The sequence below is a fragment of the Heloderma suspectum genome, chromosome Z, assembly GCF_057233095.1.
Source record: "Heloderma suspectum isolate Gila_16-S chromosome Z, 16-S_ref, whole genome shotgun sequence".
Classification (NCBI taxonomy): Eukaryota; Metazoa; Chordata; class Lepidosauria; order Squamata; family Helodermatidae; genus Heloderma; species Heloderma suspectum.
In genome coordinates, this window is record NC_139476.1 from 1,417,019 (window position 1) to 1,434,910 (window position 17,892).

Below are 17,892 nucleotides of genomic sequence, written 5' to 3' on the forward strand. Positions count from 1 at the left end.
TCACCTTGCCCACAAAGGTCCGTCTAATCAAAGCTATGGTTTTCCCAGTAGTAATGTACGGCTGTGAGAGCTGGACTATAAGGAAGGCTGAGCGCCGAAGAATTGATGCTTTCGAACTGTGGTGCTGGAGAAGACTCTTACGAGTCCCCTGGACTGCAAGGAGGTCAAATCAGTCCATCCTAAAGGAAATCAACCCTGAGTGCGCATTGGAAGGACAGATAATGAAGCTGAAGCTCAAATATTTTGGCCACCTAATGCAAAGAGAAAACTCCCTGGAAAAGACCCTGATGCTGGGAAAGACGGAAGGCAAAAGGAGAAGGGGACGGCAGAGGATGAGATGGCTAGATAGCATCATGGATGCAATGAATATGAACTTGAGCACGCTCCGGGAGAGAGCGCAGGACAGGAAGGCCTGGCGTGCTCTGGTCCATGGGGTCACGAAGAGTCGGACACGACTGAACGACTGAACAACAACAACAACTGTTCCATTTGCCACTATTACTTATATGTGTGTTCCAATTTTGCTGCTGGAGCTTAGTAAAGCTGAGCCCCCAAACCCCTCTTGCTTTTGTCCCAGCACCTTTTGGGGGTTCTGAGCCTTAAGGGCCACTATTTTTTTCTGTTTGGTTGCTGTACTTGCTTATTCAAGATTTTTTTAAAAAGATTAATAACACTAATTTTGAAGCCGAAATCGCCATCTTTGTAGCGGTCTCTGCCCTTACAACCTGCGCCGTACGCCTGTGTGCGAGCGAGCAAAGCCGTTACCAAGACGACTGGTCGGCCATCTTGGCAAAGGGCGGCGTGACGCAGACCGCGGCCATATTAACACCGGGCATATTGACATTGAAGGAGCTATGCGCAGGCGTATGAGAGACATCCCGGCGCCGCCATCTTTGCGCAGGGCGCGCCTTACAGGATGCAACCGGCGGCCATCTTCGTAGTGGGCAGACCTTTCCCCCCGTTCTCTGAACGCCCTCCTCGGCCGTGTCGCCGCGGGCGCCATCTTTGCATCGGGCACCCTCATTCAAAACACTGAAACCTTTCTCTGAGAGGGGGACGGCTGCCCCATTTTCCTCTGTCCTCGACCCCCAATCCCTTCTTACTGCCTTGAGGAGGGACAGAGAAAGCAGGGAAGTGGTGGGGAGAACGGAAACGGGGGGCTGCCCTCAACAAAGATGCCGGCCGCCCTCAACAAAGATGGCGGGAAAGGCCTCGCAATGGGGGAAGATGCCTTCCCCCCTCCACGCCCCACGATGGGGACGTGATAAATAGGGGCGGGGGCGTGACGGACAAAGGCTGCGACGCCCGGAGGTGGAGGCGGCAGGTAAGGAAAAGAGGGAGGCGGGTAGGATGGCAGTGGATGCTGTTGCCCCCCCAGGAGGAAGCCGCCCTCACTTGGGGGCGCCGGGGAAGGGGGTGCGCGTGGAGACCCCCGGAGGGGGAGCAGCAGGAGAGCCCCAGTCTTGAAATGCCCTTGTTAGCGCACGAATTTCAATGAAGTGCTAATATTTTTCATTGCAAAAGCCCTTCGCGTGGTCCAGATGTCTCGGACTACAACTCCCAGCATCCCCTAGCCGGCAGCCCCCGGACGCGTCTGGACGGGGCGCCCGGGCGGTGCAGCGGGGAGGCTGCCAGACTTGCCCAGCAAGGCTGATGCTCTGAGTTGGGGCTTCTGTCCAGCCGGCTGGGGATGCTGGGAGTTGTAGTCCGGCACAGCTGGTGGGCGCCAGGGTGGTGGTGGGGGGGGGGGTCTGTTCTCGCCGCTCACGCGACACCCTCCTGCTTCCCAGGCAAGAGCACCCTGAGGGATGCCGAAGAAGTTCCAGGGGGAGAATACCAAGTCGGCGGCCGCCCGGGCGAGGAAGGCGGAGGCCAAGGCGGCGGCTGATGCCAGGCGGCAGAAGGAGCTGGAGGATGCCTTCTGGAAGGACGAGGACAAACACGTCATGAGGAAGGAGCAGCGGAAGGTAGGCAGGGGGTGTTCCCCGCAAAAAGTTTGGGGGCGTTTATTATTATTATTATTTTTTTAAAAAAAATGTGCAAGCTTCTAGACATCACAGTAACAGCAGATTCCGTTAGCGGTGTGGGACGTTTCAGCTGCAGGTTCCTGCAATTCAGCAAGGATTTTACGCGTTCCTCGAACCAAACCAGCCTCCCCGCTCCATGACTCCTGTAGCCACGTTTCCTCTCTGGCCCCACGGCTGCTCTGTGCTGACCCGCCACCTCTGCCTTGCTGGGTGGCCCCCTCCACACCACCTCGTCGGGGGCGAAAGGTACCGAGGAGCGACGGCCCTTCTTTTTTGAGCGCGGGTTTGCACCCGTTGTGTGTCGCGCCCTCCTTAAACGTGCTCGCCCCCACGCAGAGGCGGCTCTGGGCCCCTAGGGACAGCGTTGGGCGAGGGATGCGAATCTGCGTGCGTTGTGGATCGTGTGAAGGCAGCTAGGGCGAACTCCTGAACTGCCTGATCCGAGAAAAGTAGTGCGACCTCGCGAATGTGCGTCTTGCTGAGCGAGCTTCCTTCTGCGTGTTTTGGAGCTCCATCACTTCTTTGGAACCTGGAAAGACAGGAACCATTGTGGGGGGTGTCCCCGTTCCATAGCGCTGTAGCAGAGTCCTTGCATTGCATGAGGAGGCCCTGGGTTCAATCCTCACCATCGCCAGGTACGGCTAGGAAAAATACCCCTGTCTCAAACCCCAGAGAGCCACTGCCTGTCAGTGTTGGCAGCACTAGATGGACCAAGGTTCTGACTCCGTATAATGCACCTTTCTCTGTTCCTGTTTAAATCAGCCCTTTATTCAGAACCCTGAGGACTGCAGTCTTTATTTTTACAGGTAACTCCATAACACAGCAGCAGAGGACCTGCTTTGCATACAGTTGGTTCAGTCTCCCAAGCGGGGCTGAGGAAAAGCCCTGCCTGTGTTACAGGGTTTGGGGGGGGTGGTGGTATTTATTTTATTTATTATTAAATTTATTAACCGCCCATCTGGCTGGTCACCCAGCCACTCTGGGCGATGTACAACATGCCATAAAAGCAGTTCAAAACAATAAAATTCTCCAATAAAAACATTTATTTTTTCTATCACGGGTTGAGGGCCAAAGATGAGGCTGGGGAGCTTTTCTTGCCACAGCCCTGTGAGGTTGCTCAGCGTTACCCCCATTGTCCCCACGTTGCAGATTGGCAGGGTGGGGACGGAGTGCTTTGGTGAAGGCCTCCGAGTGCGTTCATGGTGAGATTTGAACTGTGGACTTCATCGAGGATACGGCTGTGAATGGCTGCTTGTTGTAATGACTTGTAACTGAAAGGAGTGAGGGAGACAGGAGCAGACAAAGAAACATTGGGGTGCGCTCCCGTTGGACGCGCCCACACCCCCTGGAGATAAGAGGGGAAGAGAGGCCCTTCCACCAGCCCTACTGACGGTCTGGATAATTGTTTTCCTCTTCCCTCCCCATTCCTTTTTCCTTGTGTGTCGTGGGGTCTTTTCAGATTGATTTGTTACGTTGTTTTGTTCAGTTGGCGATGTAAATTGGTTGCATTTCATGTCATTAGTATTGCACACCGCCTAGAGTGGCTGGGTAGCCAGCCAGATGGGTGGCTAATAAATAAATTAAGTGCAACCGCCAGGGTCAGGGGCAGCATGGCGCTGAGAACCAGTCTCAGGTGAACCCCAAAAGGGTGAGGGGTTCTTGCCATCATGTCCTGCTTGCGGGCTTCCCATGGAGGCATCTTGATGGCTGCTGTGGCATCCAAATGCTGGACTGGACACGCCTTTAGTCTGATCCAGCATGGCTGTTCTTCCATTCTTAGTCATCGTCTGCTGTCTCAGCTACTCTTCTACACCCAGTCTCTCAAGTCGCAAGGCCTCAGTCTCCCCCTCCTGCGTCCTCCTGAAGATGGGAGAAGGGAAAAGTTCCGAACTTCTGAACTGCTTGCGTAATTGGGGATATGAAACTTGTGCGGAGGTCATGGCGCTTGTGTTTGTGGGCTCTTTAGCATGCCGCTCTTCCGTCTCTTATTGCAGGATAAATTCCAGAAGGGCTTCGTCTGCTGCAGCAAAAACAACACAAAGCGCCCCAGAGCCTTAAAAACATCTGTACTGTGGCATCCGCTTCTGTCCACTTAGCCAGGTGCATGAAATAGCAGCCAAAAAGCTGGTAGATACCGGAACAGAGCATGGGAGGCTTGTAAACAGAGGAGCCGAAAGCCCTTGTGCTGTCAGGAGTAGCAAAGGGGGTGGGGGGGTGTCCCATTCCTGTGCAAGAGCGCAAATATATGCAGGATTAAATCAGGGCGACCGGTTCCCAACTGCTGAAAAGCCAGTGTCGGGAGAAACCTGTGTATTAACCCCAAATGGAGGACGTGCATGTTTCCTAGTAAGAGAGCCACCCCAGTTGTGATCAAGTCCAACTGCAGTAGTATCACATTTGCGGACGGCTTTAGCTTAGCAGGGTAGTTTGCTCTTTGTATCAAAGTGATGAGTGTTTAACCTCTCAGCTACTGTATGCTCAGAGCCCGGAACACTGAGAAGCCAATTTCTCCTTCTTGCCCCTATCCTGTTTTTTCCACCACTCCTGTTCTGGGCCTAGATATTTGGCTGCTCTGCTCTTTCTTTCTTTCTTTCTTTCTTTCTCTGTCTCTGTTTCTGTCTCTTGCTGCTTCCATCTGACTGAGCGGAAGGCCTCTCACGGACTTCAAATAGGGGATGATGCCATGGGAGACCCAGATTCCCTGGAGCTGGTTCCAAAGCATTCAGCAAAACATAGCGTTGAATTCTCTGCCTCTGGACGGCCTGGTGCTGCTTGTTTTAATCTTAATATGACTTGGTTTCTTGGATTCAGAGGTAAAATTAAGCAGGAGACAGATGAAATGGAGAAGGGAGACTTGTTCTCCCTCTCCTGTTGGGGTCACTCTCTCACATCCCACCCCCTTCCTTGTGAGGAAGGTGTTTCAACTCTCCCTCACCCCTGGTCTTTTTCTGGCCTGTTCCCGGCTCTACAGATCTCCTTTCGGAGATGGCCAGACCTATCGGAACCACTTGCCGGCCTTTTCCGTGCGGCACATAACTTTTTCACAGAGCTCTTCAGCAGGCAAAGCACCTGAGCGCCTTTTCTGCATTTGATCCCGGCACAGACAGGTTGGGCTGACAGGTGTGTGTGTGTTTGCCGCAGTCTTCCCTCAAGCTCCATGAGTGTTTGGGCCTTGCTGCCCCCTGCGCCTCGCTTCCTCGGTCTCTTGCCCAATATTCCGAATAGTGCGTGCCCAGAACCTGGGGGCACAGAGGGACCTGTCTTAGTCCCTTCGTGTCTTTTGCCTGCTTCCATTGGCAATGGAGCAGTTCCCCCATCTGGCCAGGCGATGGCGGTAGCAGCTTGATTAGCCAACGGGCCAGTCCCTTTAACCACTGCCTCCGTTCCTGTAGTGCAGCCTTCTCCAACCTCGTGGCCTCGAGAGGTTTTGGACTTGAACTCGCAGCAACCCCAGCCAGCATGGCCAGCGGTCAGGAATGCTGGGAGCTGTTGTCCAAAACATTTCAAGGGTACCAGTTGGGGGTAGGTGCTGTAGTGAGTAGAGTGAATGAATAAACTCTGTAGTCCCGCTGTTGCTGTGTGTGTGGGGGGGCGTTTTCCAGTGTAACATAAACTCGTCCCCCCTGTTGCTTTAGGAAGGACCGTGGTCCATGTAGTTCTGCCTTGCCTGCTGTGTCTGGCAGCGGCTCTTTGGAGTTTCTGCATGCAAAGCATGTGTTCTACCACTGAGCTATGGTCCTAGTGCTAAAAATAAAGCAAGGTTCTAGTCCTCATGGGTCTGAAAAAAAGGGCTGCTTTGAATAGGAACATGGGAAGCTGCTTTATACTGAGTCAGACCCTGGGTCCACCTAGCCCAGTATTGTCAACACTGACTGGCAGCCGCAGGTTTTCCCCAGGTTTTCAGGCAGGATTCTTTCCTAGCCCCACCTGGAGATGCTGCCGGGGATTGAACCTGGCACTGTCCGCATGCAAAGATGGGGCTCTACCACTGAGCCATGGCCCCTTTGCCTGTGAGAAGGAAGGGTCTTGAGGAGACGTCAGAACTGTAGGGGGCTGTCTAATGACAGCTTGGAAGGCTTTCCAGAGGGTGGGTCTTGCGGCACAAAACATTCTACTACAAGCCCTACTCATGCAAACATCCGAAGCATCCGCCACCCTCAGGAGTGCTCCCTCAAAAGATAGTAGAGCTCGGGCAGGGTACCCCTCAGTATCTGGGAAGCCGAGTGGGGGATGCGCCTTGTGGCTGCGTCTTTCAAGGCCTGCTCAAGCAGGGATTCCTTGGGAGTGCGTGATGGACTGGGGCGATAAGAATATTTTGCTTCTCCCTTGTTCCATGTTCAGCCTCCAGCGTCTCACATAGGGCTGAGAAAGACCTGTCGTCTGAAGTGGTTGCCATTCAGGGTAGACAGTCCTAAACTAGATGGACCAAATATCTGATTCTGTTTAAGGCTGCTTCCTATGTTCCTATTTAAACCAGCCCTTTATTCAGAACATTCAGGACTGGGAGCTTGTTTTCATCTTTATAGGAAGGACCGCAGCTCACCTGCTTTGTGCGCAAAGGGTCCCAGGCTGAGTCCCCAATATCTCCAGATTTCCCAGACCGATTTCCCATCCTGATCAAATTTTGCTCCCTCTCCTCCGCCCAAACTCTCTTAGCTCCTCCATCCTTGCACACTGCTGCTAAAATGAGCCACAACTGGGACGTGCAGCGCTGTACCGGAGGCAGGCTGAATTCCACCCTCTGGCCTGTGGGTGCGACAGCGACTTGGCCGTTAGCTCCAGAGCCACCTCTGACGTTGGACAAGAGGCCTAATTAAAGGCGCTTTCGCAGCTCTCCGCCACGTCAGGCCGACGTGGGAGCACCGGCCCTCTCTGTGCGCGAGGCTCAGGTTTCAGGCCGTCTGTCTCTGGGACATGGAGTGCTGGTCTCCTGTTGCAGGGCATCTCCCCTGCTCAAAGCACCTGTGTTAATTTGCTAATGCTTCCTGCTCCAATTACGGCATGAGCCCTTTGACTCTGGGATTTCACAGCGTTGTCTGTCTGTCTGCAGTCTCTTAATTCTCCTTTCCTTCCTTTCTCCCCTCACCCCCTTTGCCACCTTTCTCTCTCTTTCTGTGTGTGCATCCTTCTCTTTTTCTCCCCCGTCACTGTTATTCTTTTCCCAGTTTCTTGTTTTTCCTTCTGCCGTCTGTTTTCTCTCTCTGCATCTTTCCCTCTGTCTAGTTTTCTGTTTTCTGTATTGCTTTCTATCCATCTCATTGAGGCCTTCCCTTGAATTCCTTCTATTTCTTTCTTCCTCCTTTTCCCTCCTGTTTCTGTTTCTCTTCCTCTTTCTCCCCACCCCACATTACGCTGATTGATTTTGTGGCCCCATTTAGGATTAACAGTAGAAAGCTGTTAATGTTGCTAGTGTTAATCTTGTCCTGAATTTCATCGGTAGTCCCAGCGCTGCTGCTCTCTCCCCCCAGTCCCCGGCCGAGGAGGGGGCTTCGTTTGATGCACTCACCCACACTCTTGCCACCGCTCCCATACCATGCTCACAGCCATGCACGGCCCTTGGCAAGCGCCTCCACAGAGGGGATGTTGACCCCTTCGTTTCCCTGCTTCGGTGGGTGGCTTCCGGCACAATTTCCAGCGTTGGGGAGGCCTTTCCGACTTGATGTGCCTGCTCCTGAGGAGTTGTTTTGTTTCGCTCTTCTGCAAAGCAGGCTGCATCCAGACTCTCAGGTTCTCCTCCGTGGCTCCCACCTTTGGCCAGCAGTGTGTTCTTCCCATCGGCTTTGTTGCTCACTCTGTGCTGGCAGTGCCTTCCCTGGAAGAGTCGGACATCATGTACCTCCAAAGAGGCTCCCCGGCGCTACGGAATATGTGACCGAAAGGAGGGTGGTTCGGGGGGTCCCTGTCTGTGTTTTGACACGGCGTTCTTGTCCAGAAGGCTTTCATGGAGGGCTGGGTGAGCAGTTGGCTGACAGAAGTAGGGCCTTTTCAGTGCTGGCACCACATCTTTGGAACAGCCGGCCTGGAATGGACTAGTTGCCCCCCCCCCCTGATGTTATTTAGGTGCCGGAGGAAGAATATTTTAATTTCCCTTGGCCTGTTTGGTTTTTCTTTATTCCTGGGGGCAACAAGGGGTGGGTCAGGCTGGGGCCCTCCAGACAGGCCAGGCTACAAATCCCATTATCCCCAGTTACTGCTGACGGGGTGGTGGGGATTGTAGTCCATCCTAACTGGAGGGTGCCGGGTTACAGTGGAATAGGTGTCAGCGCTGCAGACGCTGCCAGTTATTCCAGGAGCATTGGAAGTCGCGTCAAGACCCCCCTGCGACCGTCTAGCCCAGCATTGCCGATGCCGACCGGCAGCAACGGCTCTTCGGGGTTCCAGGCAGGGCTCTTTCCCAATCTGGCCCGGAGCTGCCAGGGGCTGATGCTGAGACCCTCTCTGTGCAGAGCAGGCGCTCTGTCTCAGGGCTATGGCTCTTCCCCGGCAGATGACATAAGGTGTAGCCCTCATGCTTTTGAATAAAGCTCTGATTTAAATAGGAATGTAGACACAGAGTTAGACCACTGCACCATTCAGCACAGTATTGTGATTCAGAGGGGAGGGGTTTCCTATCCTGATCTGTAGGTGGCAGGGTTTGAACCCGGAACCTGCTGCATGTGAAACAGGGGCTCTACCACTGAGCTGCACCCTAGCAGGGGAAATAAAGGAAAAGCAAGCAACAGGGGGAGGGAAATTAAAGTAGTCTTCCTCTGGCACTTGAATAACACCAGTGGCGGTGCCAACCAGTCCTTGATCCAGGTCAGATGTTCCAAAGACATGGCACCACCACTGAAAAGGCCCTGCTACTGGTCCCTGTCTGCCTCGCTTCGGAAGGCGGATGCATCCAGAACAGGGCCCGCACTGATGCTGCAAGATGTATGGGAAATGCATCCTGGGCTGTCAGTTCTCTAACCAGCTGGAAGAGTATGCATGGAGTTTGGGAGTGGTGTATTTAAATCCTAACTCCTCGCCGATACAGTCTCTGGTTTTATTGGTGGCCATTAATGCGTTTCCTAGGCTTATGGATTTGTTAATGGCTATTGATTTTATTGTAATCTGTATAGATTGGGTGTTTCTTGGCGGATTGGGAGGCGGTAATAGTTTTCATTTCACGCCTCTGCGTTCTTGTCAGCTTCCCCTTAGTCAAGTTTGATTAATCGTTTAATCTATCGTTATCTCTCCTTTTGCCACATTGCGTGTATTTATTCATTTGAAGCATTTTAATCTCGCTCCTCAGACAAAAAAAGCCCCCCCCCCCCGAAACTGCTTACGATAATTATTAAAAAAGAAGACGACAATCCTTGCCCTCCCAGGCAGTCTAAAAAGACACAGCACACAAGGAAAAATGGATGGGGAGGGAATAGGAAAATAAGACTGCCTTTTTATGAAGAGTCCTGTTCCATACCTTGAGAGAGTGCAGACCCATTGTTGCAGGGCTGTTGGGGTTTTTAAAAAAAAATGTTAATTATACTTTCATATGTCAAATTGAATGTCAGCCGTCTTCAGCACAAGAGGCGAATGGATAAAATCAGCATGGTGGTTTCCCTGTTTTATTTATTTGTCATTGTTGTATTTTTGCAGAGCAATCTGTACATCAGTCCTCCCCCAACCCGGCTCCCTCTGGATGTGTTGGACTACAGCTCCCATTGTCCCCAGCCGGCTGGGGACAATGGGAGCTGTAGTCCAACACATCCAGAGGGAGCCGGGTTGGGGGAGGACTGATGCAAAACACTGATGACTCCGACTTGTGCTCTTTTCCCTCCTTCGCTGTAGGAGGAGCGTGAGAAGCGCCGTCTGGAGCAGGTGGAGCGCAAGAAGGAACTCCAGCGCCTCCTGGAAGAGGAAGATGCGAAGCTCAAGGGGAAGCAGCCCAAAGCGCTCACCCCGGGCAAAGTCACCCGTGCCCAGATTGATGAGACGCTCCGGAAAGAGCAGAAGGAGAACGGAGATGCCGGTGAGTGCAAAAAAATAAAAGTTCCTTGCCCATAGCCAGCTGCCATCTCAAGGAGCAGGATAGGGTGGAATTCCTCTTCCTGACATGCTGGCTTTCCAGCTGCAGGGATCTGAATGCTTCTCCATTTAGAAAAGGCCCTTGTGCGGTGCGTGCACTTGTGCCTGCACGTGTCTCTGTGTGTGCCCGTCTCTCTGTGCATGTGTGTCTGTGTGTCTGTCTGTGTGCATGTGTCAGTCTTAGAATCACAGAATCATAGAATAGTAGGGTTGGGAGGGGCCTACAAGGCCATCGAGTCCAACCCCCTGCTCAATGCAGGAATCCAAGTGAGAGCATCCGTGGCAGATGGCTGTCCAGCCTCGTCTTGAAGGCCTCCAGTGTGGGAGAGCCCACCGCCTCCCCAGATAATATGTTCCATTGTCGTATTGCTCTTACACTCAGGAAGTTTTTCCTGATGTTCAGCCGGAATCTGGCTTCCTGGTACTTGAGCCCATGATTCCGTGTCCTGCGCGCTGGGATGATGGAGAAGAGATCCTGGCCTTCCTCTCTGTGACAACCTTTCAAGTCCTTGAGGAGCGCTGTTCTGTCTCCCCTCAGTCTTCTCTTCTCAAGGCTAAACATGCCCAGTTCTTCCAGTTTCTCTTCATAGGGCTTTGTTTCCATTCCCCTGATCATCTTCGTTGCCCTCCTCTGAACCCTCTGCAGCTTGTCTGCATCCTTCTTAAAGTGCGGTGCCCAGAACTGGACACAGTACTCCAGAGGAGGCCTAACCAGTGCTGAGTAGAGGGGGACTAGGACTTCCCGGGATTTGGAAGCGATGCTTCTATGAATGCAGCCCAAAAGAGCATTTGCCTTTTTTGCAGCCACATCACATTGTTGGCTCATATTCAGCTTGTGATCGACAACAATTCCAAGATCCTTCTCGCTTGTCGAGTTGTTGAGGCATGTCTCCCCCATCTTGTAACTGTGCCTTTGGTTTCTTTTTCCTAGGTGCAGAACTTGGCATTTATCCCTATTCAATGTCATTCTGTTGTTTTCTGCCCAGCGCTCCAGTCTGTCCAGATCGCTTTGAATTTTGTTTCTGTCTTCCAAAGTATTAGCTGTCCCGCCCAATTTTGTGTCATCTGCAAATGTGATCAGCATTCCCTGCACCTCCTCCTCCAAGTCATTAATAACAGTGTTGAAGAGCCCTGGGCCCAGGACTGAGCCCTGCGGTACCCCACTCGTTCCCTCTCCCCAGTTTGCGAAGGTCCCATTGATCAGCACTCTTTGAGTCCGATTCTGTAGCCAACTTTGGATCTACCGGATCGTTGTTTCATCTAGCCCACTTCGAGCTAGTTTGCTCATCAGGAGATCATGGGGCGCTTTGTCGAAAGCTTTGCTGAAGTCGAGCTATATGATGTCTACAGCATTCCCACGGTCTACAAGGGAGGTGACCTGATCAAAAAATGAGATCAGATTTGTCTGGCAGGACTCGTTTTTGACAAATCCATGTTGGCTTCGAGTAATCACGGCATTGTTGTCAAGGTGCTTCCAGATGGATTGCTTTATCATCTGCTCCAGAATTTTCCCAGGGATTGATGTCAGACTGACTGGTCTGTAGTTCCCAGGTTCCTCCTTTTTGCCCTTTCTGAAGATAGGGACAACGTTAGCCCTCCTCCAGTCATCTGGCACTTCCCCCGTCCTCCATGATTTCTCAAAGAGAATAGACAGCGGTTCTGAGAGTTCTTCTGCCAGGTCCTTTATGACTCTAGGATGCAGTTCATCTGGCCCTGGAGATTTGAACTCATTCCAAGTAATGAGGTGTTCCTTGACCATATGCCTGTCGATCTCAAGCTGCAATCCTGCCCCTTCAGCCTGCACTTCGCCTTTGCCAGGGGGGTCACAGACCCTCTTTAGGGAGAAGACTGAGCCAAAGTAGGAACTGAGCACCTCGGCCTTTTCTTTGTCCTCTGTTATCGTCTGTCTGAGTACACCTGTGTGCATGCGCATCTCTGTGTGTGTGTGTGTGTCTGTGTGTATATCTCTGGAAGGGGGGGTGAAGTTCTATGGAGGGAGGGGTTCCCAAGCCGAGCGCGAATCTCCCTTTGCTGCCATCCAACAACTAGTTGGGCTCCTCTCTCTTTCTCTCCCCCCCCCCCCGGTGGCCCTCCCTGGCTCGGGGTGGACTCACGCTGTCCCTCCCCCTTTTCCAGTGGAGAAGCAGAAGAGTCACCTTGACCTGCCCTTGGAAGAAAACATCAACCGCCGAGTCGTGGAGGAAGGGGCTGTCGAGGCCCGCACCATCGAAGATGCCATCGCAGTGCTCAGGTGAGCCGATAGAGGCTGGCTGGGGAGGGGGCATGTGCATGCTTGAGAATTCCCCCCGCGTAGAGCCGATCAGCAGAGGAACTCTGGGCTGGGCTTCTGCGGTGGGGTTTGCCTGGACCGTACATCTCTGCCTCCGCAGGCGTAGGAGTGGAGCAGGCGCCGCAACCTCCTGTGCTAAAAATGGAAAAGAAATGCCGGCGAGATTTCAGACCTCGTGGCTGTGCGGGGACGGGGGGGATAAACTAGGAATCAGACTGCGCATGTATTGCTTTGAGCAGCGGGGAGTTTAAAATAGATCTGAATCTCTTCTGAGAGCCCAAGCTCATCCCGTCCAGATGTGTCAGGGGCAACTCCCCAAATGGTGGGAGTTTCCCCCAACACATCTGGACGGCACCAGCTTTGGGGAGACGGTGCAGGCCTCTTCCTTCTCTCCTTGCTTCTCCTCCCAGAAAGCGTTCTGGTTCCCAGGGCTGCTGCTACATATTCCAGAAGAGGGTGCAGCTCATCATCCCCCGCCCCAGGTTACATGATGTGGGCTCTGTTCCCACAGGGGGGAAGACCCAGAGCTCAGTGGCTGGACACACCTCTGCTTTGCATACTGAAAGTCCCCTGTTCAATCCCTGGCACCTCCAGGTCGGGGCTGGGAAAGATCCATGTCTGGAAACCCTGGGAAGCCACTGCCAGTCAGCGTACGATCCTGAGCTATGTGGGCCTGGATCTCAGCTGAGCTGGGAACTCGCAGCTTCGGGGATGGTCAGCCTCGTCACCTTAACATCCGTGGTGGAGGCGGACGCTCTCTTTGAATCAGAGGGCGAGCAAACCAGTGTTTCTCTAACCTACTCCCTGATTCCCAAAAGCGATGCTTCTAATTTGTTCTGCTTAAATATGGCTGTTGATTCGAATACAGAACCTTCAATTCTCTGTGTTAAAGCTCCACCAGGCCCGGAGGGTCAATGGCTTGGAGAGAACGCAGAATGGGTTTTTTTATGCCAGGGTGGGAAATCTCGGGCCCGGAGGCCAAAACTGGTGCTCTTGGAGTCCCAGCCCAGCCCTCTAAGTTGTGTCAGATTGCCACAACCCCTGGCCCCCGTCCTTCCCCCCCAGTCACCAGTAATTAATTAATTAATTGGTTCATCTTTAATCTGCCCAATAAACAGTGTTCTTTGGGTGGGTTACAAACAGTTAAAAGGCTAAAATCCCATACCAACAGTTAAAAGTATAAAAGACAATAAATCTAACATAAAAATATGAAACCACAAACAACACAGGACTCTATAACCACATTCCATGGTTTCCCAGTCTTTGTGCATTTTCCTCTTCATTTTATAAGGTCAAAATGCTAAGGCTTTTCCTCAGACTGTGGGAAAGAGACTAAATATGATTTGTTATGGTGAGGAATTATAAAGAAAAACTCCAGGCAGCCTGTGGACTCCACCTGTATCTTGGTTTGCAAGGTAAAGGGGAAAAATATACATATATATTAAGTGTACTACCCAGCGTCAATAATTAGATTTCAATCTGATGTGTTTCTTTTTATTTAATGTTTTGTTTGTTTATTTTTTCTTTCTGTTGGTTTGTTTAATTTTGTTTTGGAGAATTAATAATTTTTTTTAAAAAAAGAAAAGAAACCAATGCTCCGGCTTAGTGACTGGTGGTAAGAGCGTCAAGCTGCAACAGGCTGGTATTTTTTGTATTTTGGGCCCCGCTTCCTTGGCATTCCGCTCCACCCACTGGAATGCGGCCCCCGAGACTTTCTTTGAAGCGGAATTTGGCCCCTGGGCTGAAAGCATTTCCCTGCACCTGTGTCACGCTTCCTCAAGCTCTGGTCCGGGTTTCAGCAAGCCGGCAGAGCTTTGGCTGGGGTTGTGGGTCCCCGATGGGACTGGGCACCTGGTCTAATCTCTCCTCGCCTGGTTTTTCCTCCAGCGTCGCCGATGACCTGGACCGGCACCCGGAGCGCCGGATGAAGGCGGCTTTCACGGCCTTCGAAGAGGTCAACCTGCCCCGGCTGAAGCACGAGAACCCCAACATGCGCCTCTCCCAGCTCAAGCAGCTCCTGAAGAAGGAGTGGATGAAGTCCCCCGAGAACCCCATGAACCAGAGGCACGTGGCCTACAACAGCCAGAAATGAGACTGGGGAGGTGGGCTGGGAGAGACCCTTCCTGCCTCTCTTTCCCCGCTGTCAGCTTCCACACTTGGGGAACGGCCGGTGCCAGTCCGGCGGCCTCCCGCCGTGCTCTCGCTAAGGAGAAAAGTGTGCAGATAATTCCCTCTCCTTTCTCCTCCTCTCCTTTTCTTTGCTGGCTCCCCCCCCCCACCTTTGGACCCCCCCCCCCTTCCATCTTGATCTTCTAGGGGTTCAACACAAAAAGACACGCGTCGGGTAGAAAGCTTGGCTACGACTCTTTCCTTTCTCCTTAGCCACAGTAGCTTTCTGTGTCCAGGGAACCCAGATGTTCCTTCCTGCAAAATACAGCTCCCCACACACAGAAACCTTTTCGTGTCAGGGAGGTGAGTTCAAGCGCAGCCTTCTCCCTGACATGCTTGCTTTCTCCTTGCATGGAAGAGGAGGGAGATCTGGTGTGGAGGAGCATTCAGTCATGTCAGCCTCTACCTGCAGTTATGGGCCCCAGTACAAGCCGGCCCTCTCCATTAGAACGGGGCCAAGGGCTCTCTCTGTCGCAGGGACTCACCGCCCCCTGCTCAGTCAGTCATTTGTTGTCATTCAGCCTGTGGTGCTTGTGCGAAGAAGCCTGTGCTTGCATGGGAAGAGCTGGCTTCTCGCGCAGCTCGTTCAACAGTCCTCCGCCGCCCCCGTACAACCTTCTCACAGTCCTGCCACAGGGAGGAACTTGGCGCCCAGCATAGGACAGCCCCTGTATCCCTCTGGAATTCTTTGCCTCCTGAAAGGATGCACGTAACATTGCTAAAAGGGAGCCGCTCTCAGGCTTGGGCTGAAAGCCTGGCACTCCCTTCAAAAAAAACCTTGAGTGTGGGCCGCTCGCACTTGCCCTCTGGCCTCTCGCACTTACTTTTCTGCTCTGCCCTCCTCGTTGATCTTAGGTTGCGCACCCCTGCTCCTGTTCCCCCGGCTTTCCATTGCCTGGCATCCCAGCAGTTCCTCAAGCGGTTGTTCTTCCTGCCTTCATCTCAGCCTCTTGGGCAGCAGTGGGAGGCAACCAAAGATGGAGTAGCCAGGTGGCCCTGCCACGGGTTGCCCCCCGTCTGCCCATGGAGCTTGCTGGCCTTAGCAGGCCCTTGTCCGCATCAACCGGAGAGGCCGGTTCCCCTTCCGTGTGCCTCACATTCCCTTTGCAAAGGCCAAGGTGACGTCACCCTCATCTCCAAGCATCGATCTGGTGGATGCTTTTCTTAGTTTGCTCTCCTTGCTGCAGCAATGACACGGCTAGATCAGGGCATACTTCTCACTGCCCTTAGGGGATGTGAGGTGGTGATGCTTCCCCACAGCTTGTCCAAAGCCCACTGACAGGGCTGGGCTGGGGTTCCATCGCTCTGATTCTTCTCCTTTACGGTACCAGCCCCAAGGTGGCATTTCTTCCTGGCCGTGTCCCACATACTGCAAACAACTATGCCAGGCTCTCAGTTTGGACTTCAGCACCCTTTGCCAGCGCTTGGCTGACGGTGGTGCGATTCTGGCAAGCTGGAGTCGAACGCTTCCCTCTCTCATCAGTTCTCCTTCGGTCCGGCACATTTTTGAGTGGAAAGTCCACCTTCGGGGGTTTCCTCTCCAGCCATAAGTCAAGAGGCATCTGTGTCTTGCTGTTTTTTGGCTTGTCGACTGAAGGCAACACATGCCCAAATAGGGCAGGAGGGGGAGCTTTGCGCAAGATTCCTTCTCTTCCAAACGCACCACCATCCCTTCCCCTTGAACAGGACCTGGCCTGCAACCCTGGTGTAGCTTCAGCAGCTGCCCACCTCTTGGCCAGTTCCTTCCTGTAGGCCCCTCAGCCAGTTCCCCTTGCTCCTTTCCACAGCGCCAGCCGCCTCTCCGCCTGGCGAACGCAGCAACCGCAGACCCCCTTCCCAGAGAATATGCCGGGCTCGCTGGGGTCTTCCTCCACGTGCTGGCATTTGTTGACAAACCTTCAGTTTCAGGCCTGGCTCGCGAGACTTTTGCATTCTTGGCGTGGGGCTGGCATGTGTCTGACGATTCAGCAATGAAGTGCAGAGATTCAAAGGCTCTGGTTCTTGAAATCTCTGGGGGTTAAGAGAGAAATGGGGGGGGGAACCTGTATTGCTCCATTTATACAGCCACTATCCCGCCCAGCGTGCTGGAACAAAATTGGAAGCCCCTTCCATTCTTGCAGGGTTCCCCCTGCCCACCCCCATCAAGTTCAGAAGAAGGTCACGCACTCTCCGTGCCGTGCTGCAGTTAAGCTGGCGAAGGCGCAGTGTGGCCAAGTCATGAGCTGACAAGCTGATTATAAGGTTTGTTTCTGTGCTGAAGGCTGGGCTGTTGGTTGGAGTTTGGATCGTGACCTGTGGGGTGTTGGAACAGCAAGTTAGAACAACAATTGTCTTGTATAAGCTGGGCTTCCAGTTTGGTGTCTTCTCTTTCTCCCTCTCTCCCTCTTTTTAAATTCAGCATTTAAAAAAATATATGAACACGCATATCTCGATCCATCTTGTAAACTCCCCCACCCAAGGGAATAAAAGTCTTTAAATTGTGCCATTGGCATCTCTGTTTTCTGTGACTTTTTCTGCAAGTGTGCAAAGCTTTTTTGAATAGGTGTCCCGAAGAATGCGAGCACAAAATGATCTGTGAGCCCCTCTCCTGGAAGAACACCTCACCTCATTGTATTGTGGCCTAACAAACACCTTGCGCCCTCTGTCCGCCTCTCTCTGTGCATGGCCATGAGCTCAGTTGAAAACCAGCTCTGCGAGTTGCAGCAAAATTGGTGTGCAGCACCAATTGGCGTCTGTATGTGATGTGGTGGACCCACCGCCAAACATGTCCACACACCAATCTCTAGAGCAGTTTTACTGTGTTTTTTTTTAAAGGTGGTGCCTCTTAAAACACACATGAGCACATCCGAGCAAATTCATGCTAAACTGAGCAAACACACTTAATTTTGAGTTTTATTTTAAAAATGGGATAGCCAGCTTAAAGGGAAGGGAGTGGGGCAGGTCTGGCAACTGAGCCGGCGTTGGGATCTGTGGCATGGACATCTTCAACACACTGAGCCTCTGGTTTTAAAGCAGGGATGGGGAACCCCTTTTAGATCAAGGGCTGGAGAAGCTCGGCGCGGGGGGGCACACTCCAGTGGTGGGTGGAGCTCAAAATGCCAGCATATTTTAATTTAAAGTTCTTCCTGCCCATAGGAGAGGCATGTTAGCCTTTTAGAATAGGGGGAAAGCTGCACAAAAGCTGAGATACTACCGAAGGATCGGTAGTTGGGGGGAAGGGGAGGGGGTTAGGCCATTGGGGGATTCCAGAGGCCTGGATTTGGCTCTGATCCCTGAGGTTCTGCACCCCTGTTGTACAGTCTGTAGCCTGAGGAATGAGCTAGATACGATGCCAGTCTGGCCGGGATCTTTTGAAGT

At 52.7% G+C, this 17,892-nt stretch overlaps 1 protein-coding gene across 1 annotated transcript; it reads left to right on the forward strand.

Annotated features, from left to right (window-relative positions):
- The first annotated feature begins 1,235 nt into the window (after window positions 1–1,235).
- LOC146333455 (coiled-coil domain-containing protein 124-like) lies at window positions 1,236–17,017 on the forward strand. The gene is made up of 5 exons (XM_084826391.1): window positions 1,236–1,324; window positions 1,791–1,967; window positions 9,840–10,020; window positions 12,213–12,327; window positions 14,254–17,017. Exons 2-5 carry the CDS (start codon window positions 1,809–1,811, stop codon window positions 14,456–14,458), a joined length of 660 nt encoding a protein of 219 aa, XP_084682517.1. The 5' UTR covers window positions 1,236–1,324; window positions 1,791–1,808; the 3' UTR covers window positions 14,459–17,017.
- Window positions 17,018–17,892: the final 875 nt, after the last annotated feature.

Bases quoted from the DNA above. Each gene is read 5' to 3' on its own strand.
- LOC146333455 (XM_084826391.1), top strand. From the start codon at position 1,809: ATGCCGAAGAAGTTCCAGGGGGAGAATACCAAGTCGGCGGCCGCCCGG. The intron at 10,021-12,212 runs GTGAGTGCAAAA...CCCCTTTTCCAG, and splicing joins GAAGGAGAACGGAGATGCCG to TGGAGAAGCAGAAGAGTCAC. The intron at 12,328-14,253 runs GTGAGCCGATAG...TTTTTCCTCCAG, and splicing joins GATGCCATCGCAGTGCTCAG to CGTCGCCGATGACCTGGACC.